This window comes from Cyprinodon tularosa, unplaced genomic scaffold (assembly GCF_016077235.1).
Source record: "Cyprinodon tularosa strain WSP-4 unplaced genomic scaffold, ASM1607723v1 ctg656, whole genome shotgun sequence".
NCBI lineage: Eukaryota > Metazoa > Chordata > Actinopteri > Cyprinodontiformes > Cyprinodontidae > Cyprinodon > Cyprinodon tularosa.
In genome coordinates this window covers 939,594-958,433 of record NW_024039403.1, presented here as the reverse complement: position 1 = coordinate 958,433, position 18,840 = coordinate 939,594, and the positions used below count along the sequence as shown (strand labels likewise).

At 36.7% G+C, this 18,840-nt stretch overlaps 1 protein-coding gene and 1 long non-coding RNA gene across 2 annotated transcripts in view; one reads left to right on the top strand and one right to left on the bottom strand.

Moving 5' to 3' along the window:
* Positions 1-17,849, bottom strand: part of hook1 (hook microtubule-tethering protein 1) — a 51,589-nt gene extending 33,740 nt beyond the window's left edge. The window contains exons 1-6 of the mRNA XM_038309076.1: positions 17,629-17,849; positions 7,413-7,498; positions 5,914-5,986; positions 1,472-1,522; positions 1,234-1,366; positions 1,027-1,094 (exon numbers count right to left, since the gene is read on the bottom strand). Of these exons, the coding sequence (XP_038165004.1) occupies positions 1,027-1,094; positions 1,234-1,366; positions 1,472-1,522; positions 5,914-5,986; positions 7,413-7,498; positions 17,629-17,673 (456 nt within the window). The 5' untranslated portion in view covers positions 17,674-17,849. The remainder of the gene's footprint in view (positions 1-1,026; positions 1,095-1,233; positions 1,367-1,471; positions 1,523-5,913; positions 5,987-7,412; positions 7,499-17,628) is intronic.
* Positions 15,216-17,138, top strand: LOC119799265. The gene is made up of 3 exons (XR_005282834.1): positions 15,216-15,494; positions 16,899-16,996; positions 17,082-17,138. It is a non-coding gene; the product is annotated as an uncharacterized LOC119799265 (long non-coding RNA).
* Positions 17,850-18,840: the final 991 nt, after the last annotated feature.

Sequence of the window (18,840 nt, the reverse complement as noted above, 5' to 3'; positions counted from 1 at the left end):
CACTGATGGAGGATCGGATTGTGGATGTTTAACTGAAGCAGAGAGGCAACATCAGCACTGTGCTCAGGTTTTTATTGTGTTAAAAAAATATAAAATACAGGTAAATATTGGTTATTTGCCATAAAAACATTAAAGGTATAGAGGATGATCTTTATTTCCGGGTGGATCAACTAAATAGATTGTCCTCCTAACTGTCAATCATTCTGGTGATATGTTTACGTAAGGCCATCCTACGTGCTCGTCCCGTTAGCTATCTTTTTCTGCGCATGCGCACTTTTAGGTCTTTATCTGTGGTGATATAGGCCGGAAGCTCACCTTTCTCACTACGGTACATTGAAAATGGCCGAGGGTGGTAAGAGAAAATGTGTCTATAAAGTGTATGAAAGGAAAAGAAAGGCCTCAGAAGAGGCAGATATATCCCAGAATGCGGAGAGCTCTCATTGAAGAGCATTATGGGAACCTTAAACCGAGAGGGTGGACTGAGGTTTCAGCTTTCAAAAACCTACAATTCAGCGATTGATTTGATTCCTTCTCGCTATAATCCCAACCCCCACCCCCTTACAGGGGAACAGAACACCTCCCCTGTCAGCCAGGCCAGCAATTCCCTTTAACAACTCCCCCTTTCAGAGACATAGACAGGTATCGGGTTTTACAGGCTAACAAAGAAACCAAACAACTCCCATTCTAAAGGGGTGGACCCGTCCATCCGGTTCAATTTGCATGTTTTCCAAGCCAAAACAAGGCTCTGTTAGGCTACTGTATAAAACCTCAAACTCAATGCTCTGAAATTTTGAATTGAAAAAGCTTCCTGGATGGAAGCAAAATTTCTTCAAACTTGCAAACAAAGTCCAGTGGATTGTTTTTTAACCTTTTTAGAATGACTGTAACCAGCAACAAAACATCTTTCATAGTTGCTCTAAGATGAATATTTTCAAAACAAATTAATAGTTTTACACAGAATCGCTATGATATGTCTGTGTATGTGCAAAATATAATTTGAAAGGGGGAAAATGTTACTGAACTGACCTCCTGGATGGCTTTCATAACAACATGCTGCACAGACTCCTCCATGGTCATGATTATCTGAATGTATTCTGCCAACAAAGAAGAAAGTCATTTCATTCAGTTTCTGCTTCTAAAGTCAGCAAGGCTGGAAAGATTCATCATTTGACTAAAGAAAAACGTGTTATACATCGATAACATGTTAAATCCATGACAGCAGACATACTGTACCTTGTTGTTGCTCACATCTGACAGCACAGCCCAGTATGAGCTGCAGCAACCTTCCCATCTCCTCTGGCTCAGAGTGCTCTGCTGCTAGTGACATGTCCGGCAAAGGGAAGTAAGAAATGTCCTGAGCTAAAACCTGATGGTACACGGACATTCATGGACAAAACAGTTTTTAAATCAAATGAAAATAAAACTACAGCTGCAGACAGAAGGAATTGAGCTGGGACTATGGAAAGCATACCTCACTGTAATAGTCAACCACTTTCTGAAGGATCTTCTTCAAATTATTCATCTGAGAAGAAAAAGATAAGATAAACTTCCTCAATAGTTCAAGAATTAAGCAAAAGGATTAAATTACAATAACAACTGTCCAGTCACTGGCCAAATGCAGGTAAATTAATGAACTGGTGAGTCGATATTTAACAGTGAAGCTACAGTGGCAGGTTGCATTTCAATCAGAAAAATTTTTTTCAAATTATGATTGATTGAAGGGCAGCAATGCTCCTGAGTTGCTGCTTGTCTTCTCAGACTATCATTAAAGTAGAGAAACTGTACCTAATATTCTGGCCAATTAAGGGAAGGTGCCACACAGACTGCAAGTTTACAGCACAATACAAGAAGGAAAGACAGTTGTTTCCAACGTTTCTGATGTTTCTTCTTCGTCATCATCCAAGTTTGACAGCAAAGCTGTTTCAGAAGTTGTTCACAATCCGTTGATTATGGTGATATTTATCACGAGGGTTGGGCAACAAGAATTGATAACTGATTGGAACTCGTTCTAACCTTTTAATACAAGCAGAATTGTCTTTTTTTTTATTTTTTTTATTCTTAGTTTGGATGCCCAGTCCGCATCGAATCTTGGTGGCGTCTAATATCAGAAAAGAAGAATCCACAGCAGCATCATATGTTTGTGATGCAGCATTAAAAAGTGTAACTTAAAGTTAAATAAAGAATTGACCAGTCAGCAACCAGCCGACAATGTCAATGAGATTATATTATGCAAAGGATGGCGCATGGCCAGCATAATTAAAGTCGTGGGGAAATGACTGTTCCAACCTTTGCATTTCATAATTCTCCCTAGTTGTGCACGACTTTACACAAGTGAATAAAGTGAATGCGTTTGGTCGTTTATGAAGAGGGCGGGACTGTTGTGGCGGAAGGTTTGCAAGTTTGGTTATGGCTGGTTTCTCTGAAGCATATGGCTAACCAGTTAGCATCTTAGTGCTAGCAGGTTCCCAATGGGAAATTCCATTGGGACCAAGTAGCACTAATTTGGTGACTTAGAAACGACACTGTCAAGGAACACTATGGACAGAGGAAACATGCAACATATGAATCAAGATACTATAAGAAATTTGATTGACAGATGACCGTTGATATATGATTGGCCAAATTTAGGTGTTCAGGCTGACGTATAGCTAACTGTCCTGCATAAGATAACAGAAAAAAAACAACACAGATTTTAAGAGAGGATTTTTTTTTTTTATAGAAATTTCTAAATTTTGGGACAATGTAATTTGATATATAGTACACTTATACACATGTTTAACCTAGAATGATTGGACATTTAAATATGATTTCTCTATGAATTTAAACACCAATGAACTTGTCTTTGACTTGCTGCACCATTGTTGTGTTCAGGGTGGGCTCCCTGAGGAAATTGGTTCTTCATTTAAAATCGTAGAGCACCTTCTGCAGGGAGAGTGCATCCTTTTTTATATCTTCTTCCTCTAACTTTACGTCTCATCAAACACCAACCTTTTATCCTGCGTACAATAGAATAAAAAGCACTTTGCCAAACTTAGGATTTTAAGCCTAACTTCATTAGTTTATTTTTTCTGGGTTTTTTTTGTTTTCTTTTTATGAAGAGGCGGACAGAACCTGCAGTAAAAGTAGTAAAACATCACTTCTTCCATCTCAAGTCGAGTGGAACTGAGGTGCATAAAATGACGCTGAGAATATAAACTCTGAAACCTTCTGATGCGCTGCTTTTTCCTTCAGCTCAGAAACTCGACCTAGAACCGCATTACAGAAAATAAATAACACAAAGGTCTTGCAGCATAAGTACCTGAAGCATCAGGCAGTGCATATATGTTAGGGCTGGGCAATAAATTGCATTCGCAATATATTTGCAATTTAGAAAAAAAAAAAAAAAAAATTTTAAATCTCAGAGGCACTGAGTTTTTAGTCACAATATATTTAACAAGAGTGGGACGATAAATTTCTCCCTCCAGCCTCTTAGCTAGCGGTAATACGGTTAAATTGGCATGCTTTCACACAGAAGGGAACAGAGAGTTGCAGCTAGCACCTAGATCTATGCATTATAGAAGAAGTAAAAACTTTTTCTGTCCTGCAGCACTGGATTCTGGACAAGCAGGCTTTCAAGGTCATGGAAAACCTGAAACATTGGATTAAAACATCGACATGCATGTTTTTTAGTGAAAAGGATTATCGCAATAAAATCGCAATTCCGAAATTGGTTGAAAACAATCTCAACTTTGATTTTTGGCAAAATCGTTCAGCCCTAATATATGTATATGTGTTTTAATGAGGTGTTAAAACAATAAAGCTCCATGTGAAAGTGTAACTTTTATCAGAGATCTGATTGTTCCTTATGTTCCTTACAGAGCACTTCGCTCTCAATCTGCAGGTTTACTAGTGGTTCCTAGAATTTCTAAAAGTAGAATGGGAGGCAGATCTTTTAGTTATCAGGCTCCTCTCCTGTGGAACCAACTACCAGTTTTAGTCCATGAGGCAGACACCGACACAGAGTGGCTCAGGTTATACTGAACTATCTCTATAGTTATGCTGCTATAGGCTTAGACTGCTGGAGGACATAGGGACCCCCATTTTATCATATCTCTATTCTCCCACTCTGCAGAATCTGTTAGTTCAATCTCTAACGTTCTGCTCTCTCTGCCTTTTCTCAATCTCTAGCTTCGCCTCGACTGTTCCTGTTTGGCTGTGACTCCATCCTGGAGAGAAATATCAGCTGTGTTGCTGCCATCAACACCTTTGCTTAGATGTTGGAGCTTGGCCTGTTTTCCAGTGTGGTCCTGTTTCTCTGACCGTGACTGAGTGGATGTGCTCTCTTCATCCTCTGACATGGGAGCTGGCTCAGAGCTCGTCTGCCTGGCTGTGTGTTTCCTGGACGGGGCCGCCTTTTTACAGCTGCTTTTTGTATCTCTGCTTCTGTCTCCTTGAACCCCAGTCCGCCTCAGCAGATGGCCGCTCACACTGAGCCTGGTTCTGCTGGAGGTTCTTCCTGTTAAAAGGGAGTTTTTCCTCTCCACTGTCGCTACAAGCATGCTTAGTGTGAGGAATTGCTGAAGAGTCAATGAGTCGATGCAATCAACTGGTTTTCCTTAAACTTTGAATCAGTTTCACTGGATGATCTGTTGAACTGTAAAGTGCCTTGAGATGACGTGTTGTGAATTGGCCTTATAAAAACAAACTGAATTGAACTCTTTGAAAAGAACATTCACAAGATTAATTCAGAGTTCATAGATCTGATATTTATATACTGGTTTAAAATAACTGTGTGATACCTTACAGCAAAGTTCACACAAAGTTAGATGTTTAAGGAATAACATTTCATTAGGAATTTTAGAGCATTTTATCCAGACAAACTCATTTATAACATGATAACCTTTATGGTAATTCTTAACAATTGAAAGGAGCCAGAATCCAAACAAGGAACAGAAATCCGAACTGGAATTGCTGCATCACAGCTGTGTGATAGGTGCAGCAAAGCTCGATGATTATGGAAGACCAACTCCGCCATGTTTAAAAATAAATACAGAAATAGATAAATGCTTAATAAATATATAAGCATACAATTAATTGCCACCGAAAATACAATAAACAAATAAATGTAAGTAGAAATTAAATTATACAGTGAGACATAAAAGCAAAGAAATAACTAAGGTAAAAAAATACAAAGAAAGAATAAAACAGACAAAAATATTATAACATGCACATAAATAAATACTTAAAAATATAAGTAATTAAGAAAATAATGTTGAAGATTATAAAGGACAAAAAAATAAATAAGGTAAATATTACAAAGGCAAATAAATAAAGAAGCTAATTTAAAGAGTTATATACATTTATGTCTCACTGTATAATTTAATTTCCACTGACATTTAATTGTTTATTGGATTTTTGGTGGCAATTAATTGTATGCTTATTTATTTATTGAGTATTTATTTATTTCTGTATTTATTTTTAAAATATGGCAGAGTTGGTCCTCCATAGTTGATTCCCCACTAGGCTGTATAATAACAATATAGAATGCTTCAGTGCTGTGTTGTACGCTTTTGTTCAGGGAATAACTTTGACATACAAGATGAACATAATTACTGAGCTGAAAACACAAACTGAGATTTGTAAATCATATGAAGAAAGTTACTTTCTAACATCGATGTAGATAAACAACATAGAACTACCTGGATTAACATTAGCTGTCATAAGAACAGTGACCTTTTATCTTTTCCTGACAGTCTGAACAACATTTTAATGGAGTGTTGCTGTTGCTTCGGTGTTTTTTATGCCTCTCCTCCAACAATCAACACTTTCTGATGACAACAATTGAGCAGGTTTGTGCTTCATTGCAACTATGAGGCAGAAAAAGCATTCAGTCAGAGGAGACCAAAGCTCAGGACGTGTCTGCCTTTGGCATACCTTCAGTCTCCAATTGTCCTCAACATCTGTTTTGATGCGACCCATCCATGCTTCGTTGAACCATGTGGGGTCTCTACAGAGCAAACAGCAGAAGAACAGTGAAAGAATGCGAGCAACATCTTTAAAAAAAGTGAAATCACATATTTTTAAGTCAGTCATATCATTCATCAACTGATGGTTGATTAATTATATGAGAGAAACTGACAAATATCAGATTAAACCACTGATCTGTAAGATTACGTAACTAAAACTAGGGATGCACGATATAATCGGCCCCCTATCGGTATCGGCCTTAAAACTGAATATCGGACATCGGCCACCCCACCGATATTTAACCCGATATTTGATCAGCTTCTGAGTTTATAAAGTCTAAAAAAAAATAAATAAATACTACTTCTTCTTCCTCAAAAACTTCTTTTTACAGACTTAAAAACTTCTAAAGACGAGGGAAAAAATTTTGATACATTAAAATATCACAATGTCTTCATATGCTGATATATTGCCATTTAAAAACACCATATCAATCTCTTTTACTAATGAAATATTGCTATATGTCATCGTTATGCTACGAAATCCCCCGAAAATTCACGAAATGTTGCCATATTTTTATATGTTGATATATTGACGCAGTATCAATCTATTTTACTAACAAAATCTCACAAGAATTTGCAAAATATCACGAAAGTTTGTAACAGAACGATGAAATTTCACGAGATTTTGAAAATAAAATAAATCGATACCGCGTTTTTAAAAATCAATTTGATATCAGCATATGAAAATATATTTGAGTATATTATTTTTCAAAGTGTCAGAAATGGATAACAAAACTGCTCTTTTCAATGACTACTTGTTTTTGTCCAGCTTTAACATCGGTATCGATATCGGTTATCGGCTACATGAGTTTTAAAATATCGGCATATCGGATATCGGCCAAAATCCCAATATCGTGCATCCCTAACTAAAGCCATGTTATGATCTCACTGGCAGAGTTGGAACGTAGCTTTACAAAACAAAATCAATCAAACCACTGTTGAAATTGAAACAGCTAAGTACATTACTGCTACATGGCCTGTACTTCTATAGCGCTTTTTCAAGTCAGAGGACTTCACCAAAGTGCTTTAATCTACAATCAGTCATTCACTCACACACTGATGGTGGCAAACTACATTGTAGCCACAGCTGCCCTGGGGCTCACTGACAGAAGTGAGGCTGCCGTATACTGGCGCCACCGGGCCATCTGACCACCATCAGTAGACAATGCGGGTGAAGCCTTTTGCCCAAGGACACAACGACAATGAAAGCTTTAACCAACAACCCTCTGTTTGCAGGGCCTTCTTCAACCAACACCACTATCGCCCCATTAAATGTAAGAAAGAAAGTCTTCTAAAGTATTATTTTAACCAGTTTTAACCAGACTAGTATCTCTATAGGTCAATAAACATTGCAGATGTTTATTTATTACAGACAGACCATCCTAAACATGCAGAGTGACCTCTTACATCTGATGGAGTACTTGTGACATTGCTGCTCCAGTGGTAAGATCCTCCACTGTGCTGCAGGGGGCCGAGGTGTTGAACGTCTGCAGCTGTGAGAGTAAAACAGAGCAACATAATGAGCATATCTGAATCCAAGAGGGACATAAGAACAAAATGTAGCATAGCCTGCTGCAGTGGCTCACTTTTCATCACCCCACCCTAAAAACAGCATGAGCTTCGGCCCACAAAAAGTTTGCAAACTATCAGACATTACTGCAAAATAAATAAAGACATACATATTGACAACATTAATTCTTTCAAACTCAGTATTATAATCCCTCTGAATAGAGAACATGTCAACAAATTGTTGAGATCAAAAGAAATGGATCCTCTCTCTAAAGTTGGACGGCTGGGCTTAGTGTTTGCTTAATTACCTGTGCTCCGTGTTTTATTTTGAGTTTATTTAAGGTCCTTATTCACACAAGTAGGTTGTTTCTAAATGAAAACAGGCATTTCCACTAGTAGGATACTCCCTTTCTTACAAAGTTACACAGGTGAAAAGCTTCACAGTTCAATTTTAAATACTTTGTGGTTTAAATTTTTATATATGATTTTAAAATACGTTGCATACTGATGATTTGAATATATCAAAATGTATAATGATAAGCAAATCTAATCTTCTAATAATAATTTGTAAGGTTTTGTTCTTGTATTTTCTGAGCCCCAATAGACCCACATTTGAAAGCCACAGCTCAACCATTCCACTAAAGAGCAGTTTATTTATACAGATGCATTAAAAAACAAAATAAATAAATAAATAAACAAATGAAAAAAAATAAAAAACAAAATTTCTAGGTTTATTGAGATACAAAATAACAGAATTGTTAATAAACAGTGAATAACTTTCACTCTTTTATATTTTAGGGGCAGTTATATAAAGAAAGCCCATTTCGGAGAATGTTGTTCTTGTTCCTGGATGGGAGAGATGTGGTTGTATGATCTGGTTGAATCGTCTCTGTAAAGTGCCTTGAGACAACATGTTGTGAATTGGCGCTATATACAGGTGCTGGTCATAAAATTAGAATATCATGAAAAAGTAGATTGATTTCAGTAATTCCATTTAAAAAGTGAAACTTGTATATTATATTCATACATTACATACAAACTCATATATTTCAGATGTTTATTTTGTTTAATTTTGATGATTACAAATGACAACAAATGAAAATCTCAAATTCATCATATCAGAAAATTAGAATATTACTGAAGACCAATAAAAACAAAGGATTTATAGAAATGTTGGCCAACTGAAAAGTATGAACATGAAAAGTATGAGCATGTACAGCACTCAGTATTTAGTTGGGCCTCCTTTGGCCTGTATTACTGCAGCAATGCGGCGTGGCATGGAGTCGATCAGTCTGTGGCACTGCTCAGGTGTTATGATAGCCCAGGTTGCTCTAATAGTGGCTTTTAGCTCTTCTGAATTGTTGGGTCTGGTGTATTGCATCTTCTTCACAATACCCCATAGATTTTCTATGGGGTTAAGGTCAGAAGAGTTTGCTGGCCAATTAAGAACAGGGATACCATGGTCCTTCAACCAGGTACTGGTAGCTTTGGCACTGTGTGCAGGTGCCAAGTCCTGTTGGAAAATGAAATCTGCATCTCCAAAAAGTTGGTCAGCTGCAGGAAGCATGAAGTACTCTAAAACTTCCTGGTATGTGGCTGCGTTGACCCTGGACCTCAGAAAACACAATGGACCAACACCAGCAGATGACATGGCACCCCAAACCATCACTGACTGTGGAAACTTTACACTGGACTTCAAGCAACGTGGATGAAGTGCCTCTCTTCTTTTCCTCCAGACTCTGGGACCTTGATTTCCAAAGGAAATGCAAAATTTACTTTCATCAGAGAACATGACTTTGGACCACTCACCAGCAGTCCAGTCCTGTTTCTCTTTAGCCCAGGCAAGACGCTTCTGACGCTGTCTGTGGTTCAAGAGTGGCTTGACACAATGAATGCGACAGCAGAAACCCATGTCTTTCATACGTCTGTGTGTGGTGGTTCTTGAAGCACTCACTCCAGCTGCAGTCCACTCTTTGTGAATCTCCCCCACATTTTTGAATGGGTTTTGTTTCACAATCCTCTCCAGGGTGCGGTTATCTCTCTTGCTTGTACACTTTTTTCGACCACATCTTTTCCTTCCCTTCGCCTCTCTATTAATGTGCTTGGACACTGAGCTCTGTGAACAGCCAGCCTCTTTAGCGATGACCTTTTGTGTCTTGCCCTCCTTGTGCAAGGTGTCGATGGTCGTCTTTTGGACAACTGTCAAGTCAGCAGTCTTCCCCATGATTGTGTAGCCTATAGAACTAGACTGAAAGACCATTTAAAGGCTTTTGCAGGTGGTTTGAGTTAATTAGCTGATTAGAGTGTGGCACCAGGGGCCATCAATTTTGAACCTTTTCACAATATTCTAATTTTCTGATATGATGAATTTGAGATTTTCATTTGTTGTCATTTGTGATCATCAAAATTAAACAAAATAAACATCTGAAATATATGAGTTTGTATGTAATGTATGAATATAATATACAAGTTTCACTTTTTAAATGGAATTACTGAAATCAATCTACTTTTTCATGATATTCTAATTTTATGACCAGCACCTGTAGAAATGATGAAATGAAATTGAATGGGAGACTAGAAAACCTGACTTCTGATCACAAATTGGCTGCAGAAAAAAAATAAAAATACTTCCTCATAAAATGTTCTGTTAATTCAAAAAATGTCTTCACTGCAGTTTGAATTCCAGCCTTGGAAGTAGAATGGGCATCACTGCCCCACAAACAAAATGCTTCTAATTAAAAAACAAAGCAAACAAACACAACAGCACCAAGGCTGTATAAATACAGGTGCTGGTCATAAAATTAGAATATCATGAAAAAGTAGATTGATTTCAGTAATTCCATTTAAAAAGTGAAACTTGTATATTATATTCATACATTACATACAAACTCATATATTTCAGATGTTTATTTTGTTTAATTTTGATGATTACAAATGACAACAAATGAAAATCTCAAATTCATCATATCAGAAAATTAGAATATTGTGAAAAGGTTCAAAATTGATGGCCCCTGGTGCCACACTCTAATCAGCTAATTAACTCAAACCACCTGCAAAAGCCTTTAAATGGTCTTTCAGTCTAGTTCTATAGGCTACACAATCATGGGGAAGACTGCTGACTTGACAGTTGTCCAAAAGACGACCATCGACACCTTGCACAAGGAGGGCAAGACACAAAAGGTCATCGCTAAAGAGGCTGGCTGTTCACAGAGCTCAGTGTCCAAGCACATTAATAGAGAGGCGAAGGGAAGGAAAAGATGTGGTCGAAAAAAGTGTACAAGCAAGAGAGATAACCGTACCCTGGAGAGGATTGTGAAACAAAACCCATTCAAAAATGTGGGGGAGATTCACAAAGAGTGGACTGCAGCTGGAGTGAGTGCTTCAAGAACGACCACACACAGACGTATGAAAGACATGGGTTTCTGCTGTCGCATTCCTTGTGTCAAGCCACTCTTGAACCACAGACAGCGTCAGAAGCGTCTTGCCTGGGCTAAAGAGAAACAGGACTGGACTGCTGGTGAGTGGTCCAAAGTCATGTTCTCTGATGAAAGTAAATTTTGCATTTCCTGTGGAAATCAAGGTCCCAGAGTCTGGAGGAAAAGAAGAGAGGCACTTCATCCACGTTGCTTGAAGTCCAGTGTAAAGTTTCCACAGTCAGTGATGGTTTGGGGTGCCATGTCATCTGCTGGTGTTGGTCCATTGTGTTTTCTGAGGTCCAGGGTCAACGCAGCCACATACCAGGAAGTTTTAGAGCACTTCATGCTTCCTGCAGCTGACCAACTTTTTGGAGATGCAGATTTCATTTTCCAACAGGACTTGGCACCTGCACACAGTGCCAAAGCTACCAGTACCTGGTTGAAGGACCATGGTATCCCTGTTCTTAATTGGCCAGCAAACTCTCCTGACCTTAACCCCATAGAAACCCCATAGAAAATCTATGGGGTATTGTGAAGAAGAAGATGCAATACACCAGACCCAACAATTCAGAAGAGCTAAAAGCCACTATTAGAGCAACCTGGGCTATCATAACACCTGAGCAGTGCCACAGACTGATCGACTCCATGCCACGCCGCATTGCTGCAGTAATACAGGCCAAAGGAGGCCCAACTAAATACTGAGTGCTGTACATGCTCATACTTTTCATGTTCATACTTTTCAGTTGGCCAACATTTCTATAAATCCTTTGTTTTTATTGGTCTTCAGTAATATTCTAATTTTCTGATATGATGAATTTGAGATTTTCATTTGTTGTCATTTGTAATCATCAAAATTAAACAAAATAAACATCTGAAATATATGAGTTTGTATGTAATGTATGAATATAATATACAAGTTTCACTTTTTAAATGGAATTACTGAAATCAATCTACTTTTTCATGATATTCTAATTTTATGACCAGCACCTGTATGTTGTCACCTTTGCTGTTTATTTCGATCATCTTCAGCTAGAGGAACTTTTAGATGGCTGTTTTCACAGAGGTCTGGTGTTCTAATATAATCTGGTTCCAATCGTGGTCCAGGATCTGCTTATGCTCTTAATCAGTGCGTAAACTAGGATAGTTTCAGCCTAAAGCAGTCTGATGTCTGTCTCCTCTGTTAACCCTATAATACCAAATGTATCATATTTGATACATATGGTTCCTGAAATGTTTTGCGTCTGACACCTTTTGCATAATTTAATGGTAAAAACTTTGCTCAAAATCCTATTGTACACAATCAGATATACCTGATAACAGCCAGTAAAGACTACACAAAAAATAAACTTGACTTATCGCATAGTAATAAATTATTAATATCAAAAATGTACTTCGGTTTTTTCTTTTTACATACTTTGTTAGAAGGGCAAATAAGGAATTCAAACAAAAAAAAAGCAATTTTCTGTTTTGTTTTATTCTTGGATCGGGCTTTAAAGGGTTAAAAGAGCCAATAAAGCAGATGAACTGCGAAGGATTGTTTTGAAAACCTTTAAAACGTGAGACAGACTTTTTTTTTTTTGCCACAAGGCATCTAAATTTGTTAATTTGCCAGAACAGACATAGTACACAAATATTGAATCCATCCATTTTCTCCCTCTTGTCTATCTCCGGCAATCTGTGGGTGAGAGGCGGGGTGCACCCTGGACAGGTCGCCAGTCTGTCGCAGGGCAACACAGAGACACACACACACTCATAACTACGAACAATTTAGAGAAGCCAATTACACTAAAATACATGTTTTTGTACTGTGGGAGGAAGCTGGAGAACACGGAGAGAACCCATGCATGCTCAGGGAAAACATGCAAACCCAGAACCCCCTTGCTGCAAGGGAACAGTGCTACATGCAGCTCTTACGCTGTATTATTACCTGAAATCACCAGCTTCATCACAATAAGATTTGTTAAGCTAATGTTAGCCCTTATCCCAAAGTCTGTCAAAATAAAACTTTCATTCAATTTAGTTCACAAGTCAGTGATACAATATCATCTGCCCATCTAATACATTTATTGGCAGTGATATGGACTCACAAACAAATAACTCAAACATGATTTGACCATTTTAATCCTGGACTCTTACAGGCATCAAGCACTGAAATCAAAAACAGCTTAAATCTTATTATAGAAAAACATTAATAGTTCACTTGTTTACTTTAATCCCGAACTTTTTTAAATTTTAAAATAAAAATTTATCATAAAAATTATAAAGTGGATCAATGTTTGAATTTTGCATCAATGGGATTAGATCGTTAATCTTTAGATTAATGTATCAATGTGGATGCATGTATTGCTAAATGTCTAACACTGATACTGTAACATTGATGCAGATTAAAAACATTCTGCCTTTCCTCTTAGAGGATATGTGGTCATCAATAGTATATGATCACAGTTTGGTGATTGGCACCAAAACACTGAGCAAATTTTTTATTCTTCTGTTTCTATTTCTACTTCTAAAAATGTCCGTCCATCTGTGATCTGAAGCAAACAGGCTAATTAAACCACAAACCAAATACTGTCATCGGAGCAGAGGGACTCTTTCCAAAAAGCTAAAAATATTATTAGCATTGAGAGTTTGCAGGCATGGCCCATAAACAATAAGAGCTAACTAAATGCTAAATCCAAGGGGTCCTTTGTGTTTACGATAGTGCATTAAAGATAGCAATATTGGTTATTCTGCAGCTGTAAATAAAAGACAAAAAATATTCCTCTTAGTTGTTAATGATTTTTAAAAAATTATTTATTGCCTGTAAACAAATTAAAAACAGAGGCATGAAAATATCTTATTAGTTATAAGCCTTGTATGAAATAAATGAGTTATCTTATAGGACAATAACAGTATTTCAATATAAACAGCCTTATATTTGGGGCTTTTTCCTGTTTTCAAGTATCTATACACCACAAATGTCATGTCAACATTGAGCTAATAGTTTTAGTTTTTCAGCCAAGCAAAGTTTAGTTTTCATAATTTCATCCTGCATCAATTTTACAAAAGATACACAACTAATATAATGTAAATTTCTGTTAAAGCAATTTTTCCCCAGTCTCTAAAGCTATTGTTCTTTTAGTTTGTCACAATTGTTGTTTCCTTTTGTGCAAGAACAACTCTGAGGATCTCCACTTGGTTTCACCTATGAAATAAGATCAGCCGTTTTATGAACAATAATTGATCCCATCCATGCCTTATTAATTTATGTTTATGTTTAAATGATTATGCTTTGTATTATGCATGTATAGTTTGTTTTTATTAATGTTTAAAGCTGGGTGACATTTCTTTTTTCACGGCTGCTTTTGCACAGCAGGTTATCAGTCATTTTCTAAATAATGTTGCCTATGCTCAACCTTGGCAAAAACATGAAAAGTTTTTCTTTATTACCTTTTTAAATTAAAGACAGTCTGACATTTTGCTGACGCGCCAAATAAAAGAAACTTTCCTAAAAAATATGAAACCACATCCCTGATTTCGCAAACAGAAATAACACCAGCTATCAACATATAATGCAATTCAGTCATATCCATTAATGGTTATACGACTTTAAAACATATTTCCACTATTTTAATAAACATTGCATTCTTTCATTACATTTGTCGCCCAAATATTCCTTAAAATTGTCATAAATGTGCAAAGGATTATGTTGAGGGTTTTCTATGTGAGGTTTTTTATTGCGTTTTTATCAAAGTTTTAGCCTTACCCAGATCCTACATATCTCACCTGGTTAATTGGATTAACAGGAAAAAAAAAAACAAGCCAAGCAGATTGAGTGATTTCCAGTTTTAGTGTGATTAACATGTTTGGATGTTTAATTTTATATTTTATACATTTTAAAGCCTTTTTTTATTTCTTAGACTTAGATTTATTTGTCATTTTGTTTACACAAGTGTAAAACAAAAATAATTTTTTTTTGGAAACAGGTCTCTGGACAATTTCATCTTATTTAAAAGTATATACAGGGGCGGACTTACCATTAGGCAAAACTAGGCAGTTGCCTAGGGCCCCGAGTTCCTGGGGGGCCCCCTAAAACTCATTTTACATGTATGGTTAATTCAGCAATTACTTATTTGAGCACATTAATTATGTTTTTTTTAAAAATGCTTTCGCTAAAATGGCATTAGAATGCTTATAATATTAAGTGTGTTTCGGGGCCCCCCCTACAGTGTCCACTACATTGGTTCAGTCCATTTGCTGCGCATGGGCAGAAAGGTCCAAACACACTGCAGCAAACTATTTGAAAAAACAAACGGCGCGAAGAGACGAGACGAGCAGAGCGGAGAAGAGAAAAGAAAGGAAAGAAAAAAGATGAAAAGAAGTTACCCTAGCGGTGCTGAAAAGAGGAGAAAAAAAGAATGAAAGTAGGAAGCTGCTTTCAAAGTTACCAAAAATGACTGAGTTCGGCTTCTTCACTGCGGCAGCGGCGAGCAGCAGCAGCAGTAACCTGCCGCAAACAGCTGAAAACTCAGCGGCAAGTCTGGCACCTGTTAAGGAGGATCCATCGTGTGGAGTTGAACAACTAGTGAGTATTAAGCTGTCGAAGGGGACATTCCCCCTATATTGATAAGTATTTATTTACCTTATTGAAGATGGGTCATTTTAAAGTAAGTTTCTAATTTCATTTGGATTTGCTACAAACGATGAAAAATCTATTATTTAGGTGTTTTTAATGTTCAATTTCAGGAAAATCTCAGGCTTTTAAATGTTGTAAAATCACCCATAAGTTTTAGGTGTTTTAGTCTTTAATAATTTAAGTTATACATTCAAAAAACATAAGGAATTATTACCAACATCTCACTCTGCTTTACAGCTTTGTATTGACACTGATTTGATGTGTTTTATTGTGCACAGCTTGGGATGTTAAGGGTCACATTAATTATAAATTAAATAATTTACTGTTCTGTAGTTTAAGCAATTGTCATTTGTAACATCACTAGTCTTTCCTGTGACATGCACCTTTTATCTTTTATTTATTTATATATATTTTTTTTTATTTATTTATATATTTTATTTATATATATATATATATATATATATATATATATATAATTTTCAATCCACTGCAGAAGAGACCTAAAAAAGAGAGTTTTTCTTGCCTCTAATTGACATTAAAGGAGAGATTTTCACACATGGAAACCTTTTATGAGCTTTATGGATTTCTCTACTCCACTGATGTCATGAGAAGCACTGAGAAGGAAGGGAAGCTGGATGAATGTTGCCAGAGACTTGAGCAGACGATGGATGACATTGATGCAGAGGATATGAAACTTGAGGTAAAGGGAGCAGTTAGATCCTTCCCTATACATATCTCATCACCATCTGAGATGCTAGATTATATCTATAAGGAGAATATCCTAGACCTTTATCCAAATATGAGTATAGCTCTCAGACTTCTGCTCACTCTACCTGTGAGAGTCTCTTCAGGTGAGAGAAGTTTCTCAAAGCTGAAGCTAATTAAAACATATCTAAGGTCAACAATGTCACAGGAAAGGCTGTCTGCACTCGCTGTTCTCTCCATTGAGCAAGAAGTCAGGAAGTCAGTGGATATGGATCTTCTCATTGCAAGATTTGCTGAGGCCAAGGCTCGAAAAAAGAAATTTTAGGGAGAAAGAGAATACAACCACTAGGAAAAAGGGACAAAACATTAAGAGGAAAACAACAAGAAAAGGGGACAGGAAGAGAAAAAGGGGGAAACAAGGAGGAATATGAGTAAAAGAAACAAAAGAATAAGAAAGTCTCAGTCTTTTTCTCAGACTGAGAAAAAGACAGGAAGAGAATAAAACAAAAGAAAAAAGAGTAAAATGAAACAGACATGAAAAAAGGACAGGAAGAGAGGGATAAAAGGTAAAATAATGCATGTTTATTCTCTTAAAATGTCAATTTGTATAATTGACCTGTTGTTTTGTGTGTTGTTTTCTCATTTCAGATGGCCCCGTGCCTGCCTTTGCCTAGACTACTACAGAAAGGGACAAAAGAACACAGAAGAAAACCACAACAAAAAGGATAAGAAGAGAGGGACAAAAGGTAGAACAAATAATCTAAGTCTATTCTATTATAATTTCTGTATCTGCATACTGAGTCTGTTCTATATGTTGTCTTCTCAATTCAGAGGGCCCCATGCCTGTCTTTGCCTAGGGCCCCAAATTTCCTAAGTCCGCCCCTGAGTATATATATATATATATATATATATATATATATATATATATATATATATATATATATATATATATATATATATATATATATATATATATATATATAACAGAAAATGTTCCATTATTTATATTTAGCGTTGCATGTTTTATTTAATGATAATTTTATTTATTAGATGTTTGCAGTTGTAGCCCTTCATAACTAAGTATTTACACATGCTGGATGCTAACTGTGCTAAAAGCAAGTAGCTCACCTACAGACTCTGTTCTGATTGGCTCTCGTGTTGCTACTGTCTCTACGGTAACTGCTTCTTTAAAGCTAAAGCTAATCTTTGAAATTATCGACCACAGAGGGTAATATTATCCGTGCCAAGTAATTTATCTCATTTATTTCCCTCAGCTGTTCAGGAAGCCCCCCCTCCTCCCCTAAGCCACCTACAGACAGGTAACTAAAAATAACCGCTGTCCTTTCAGCTTCACATAAACATGACCAAACAAACTCACCCATATTATCAAGCTCTCCACCAGCGCCGTTTTACTGTTTTCCATTTGTTCCCCCCTTTGGTAAGAAAAAGGAAATAAAAGAGAACAAAAGCAAACGTAAAATCCTCTCCTCCACCTGTTTCAACGAAGCTCTTCCGCTCTGCTCCGCCGCATTTGACCTCACCTGCTGCCAAAGGTAAACTGCTGATGAAAGGTACGTAGTCCAGAAGCGACCAAGCACGATTTACGCCAAGAAATTACGTAAAAAATCTATGAATGGCGCGGCTGCTAAACTACTCGGCGTACTGTTGCTTGCATGTTTCAGGGATCCGGATCTGACCAATCAGGACTAAGCTTAGATATGATTGTCAACTCCTTGGCGCGTAGTGACCAATCAGAAAGCAGAATTTGAAGCGTAGATCCACCCTTGTTCTTAAAGAGCGATTAAAGCGTTTTACCCTGCCTCCACTCACAGCACAATTGCAACTGTGTGTAGAGGTTAAAAACTCCAAGGAAATGTAAATAAACCAAACTTTTCAGAATCATTTGAAAACATATATAAGTGCTGAAAAGAAAATCTGATATAAAAAAAAGTAATTGAGTCAAAATAAGTTATAGCCAATACATTTCCAATATTTCTCAAATAGTTTTAATGTATTTATTACATCAAAAAAGGGCTTCCCTTAATTTTTTTACTGGCATTAAATAATTTAACCTAAAGTAGGCTACAAGGCAGTTTAGCCCATTGTTTAACGTTTAGTAAACTAAAACCTTAGGAATGTTAATCCTTTTAGTAGTAGATGGTTATAGGATAGCACTGTTTTGCCTTTTAAACTTCTTGTTCTAATCCCGTGTTCAGTGCCAGGCAAAAACTTTCTATTTAAAGAAACATGACTGCATTTTATTTAGACTTAAATTAATTAAATAATTTTAATTTTACTGTAAAACAAACAATTTAAAGCAAATCAAAACAGTGTTTCTAAAACTAATAAAAAATATATACAGACTGAAGGTTTGATAAGTGCAAAAGGATAAAATGCAGGTTCTAAGTGGGAGCCTGCATAACAACACCTTTTGCAGATAGTTGCACAGAGGTCGAATGGTTCTGATTCTAATGGCGGAGTAATAAGTAGAGAGTCTCCAACAATGTTCAAGCAGTCTTTATTCTCCAGCAGCTTTGAGTCCCCAAATTGAGGAAAAACAGACACTGCAATGAGTTTTTCAGCTCCCATT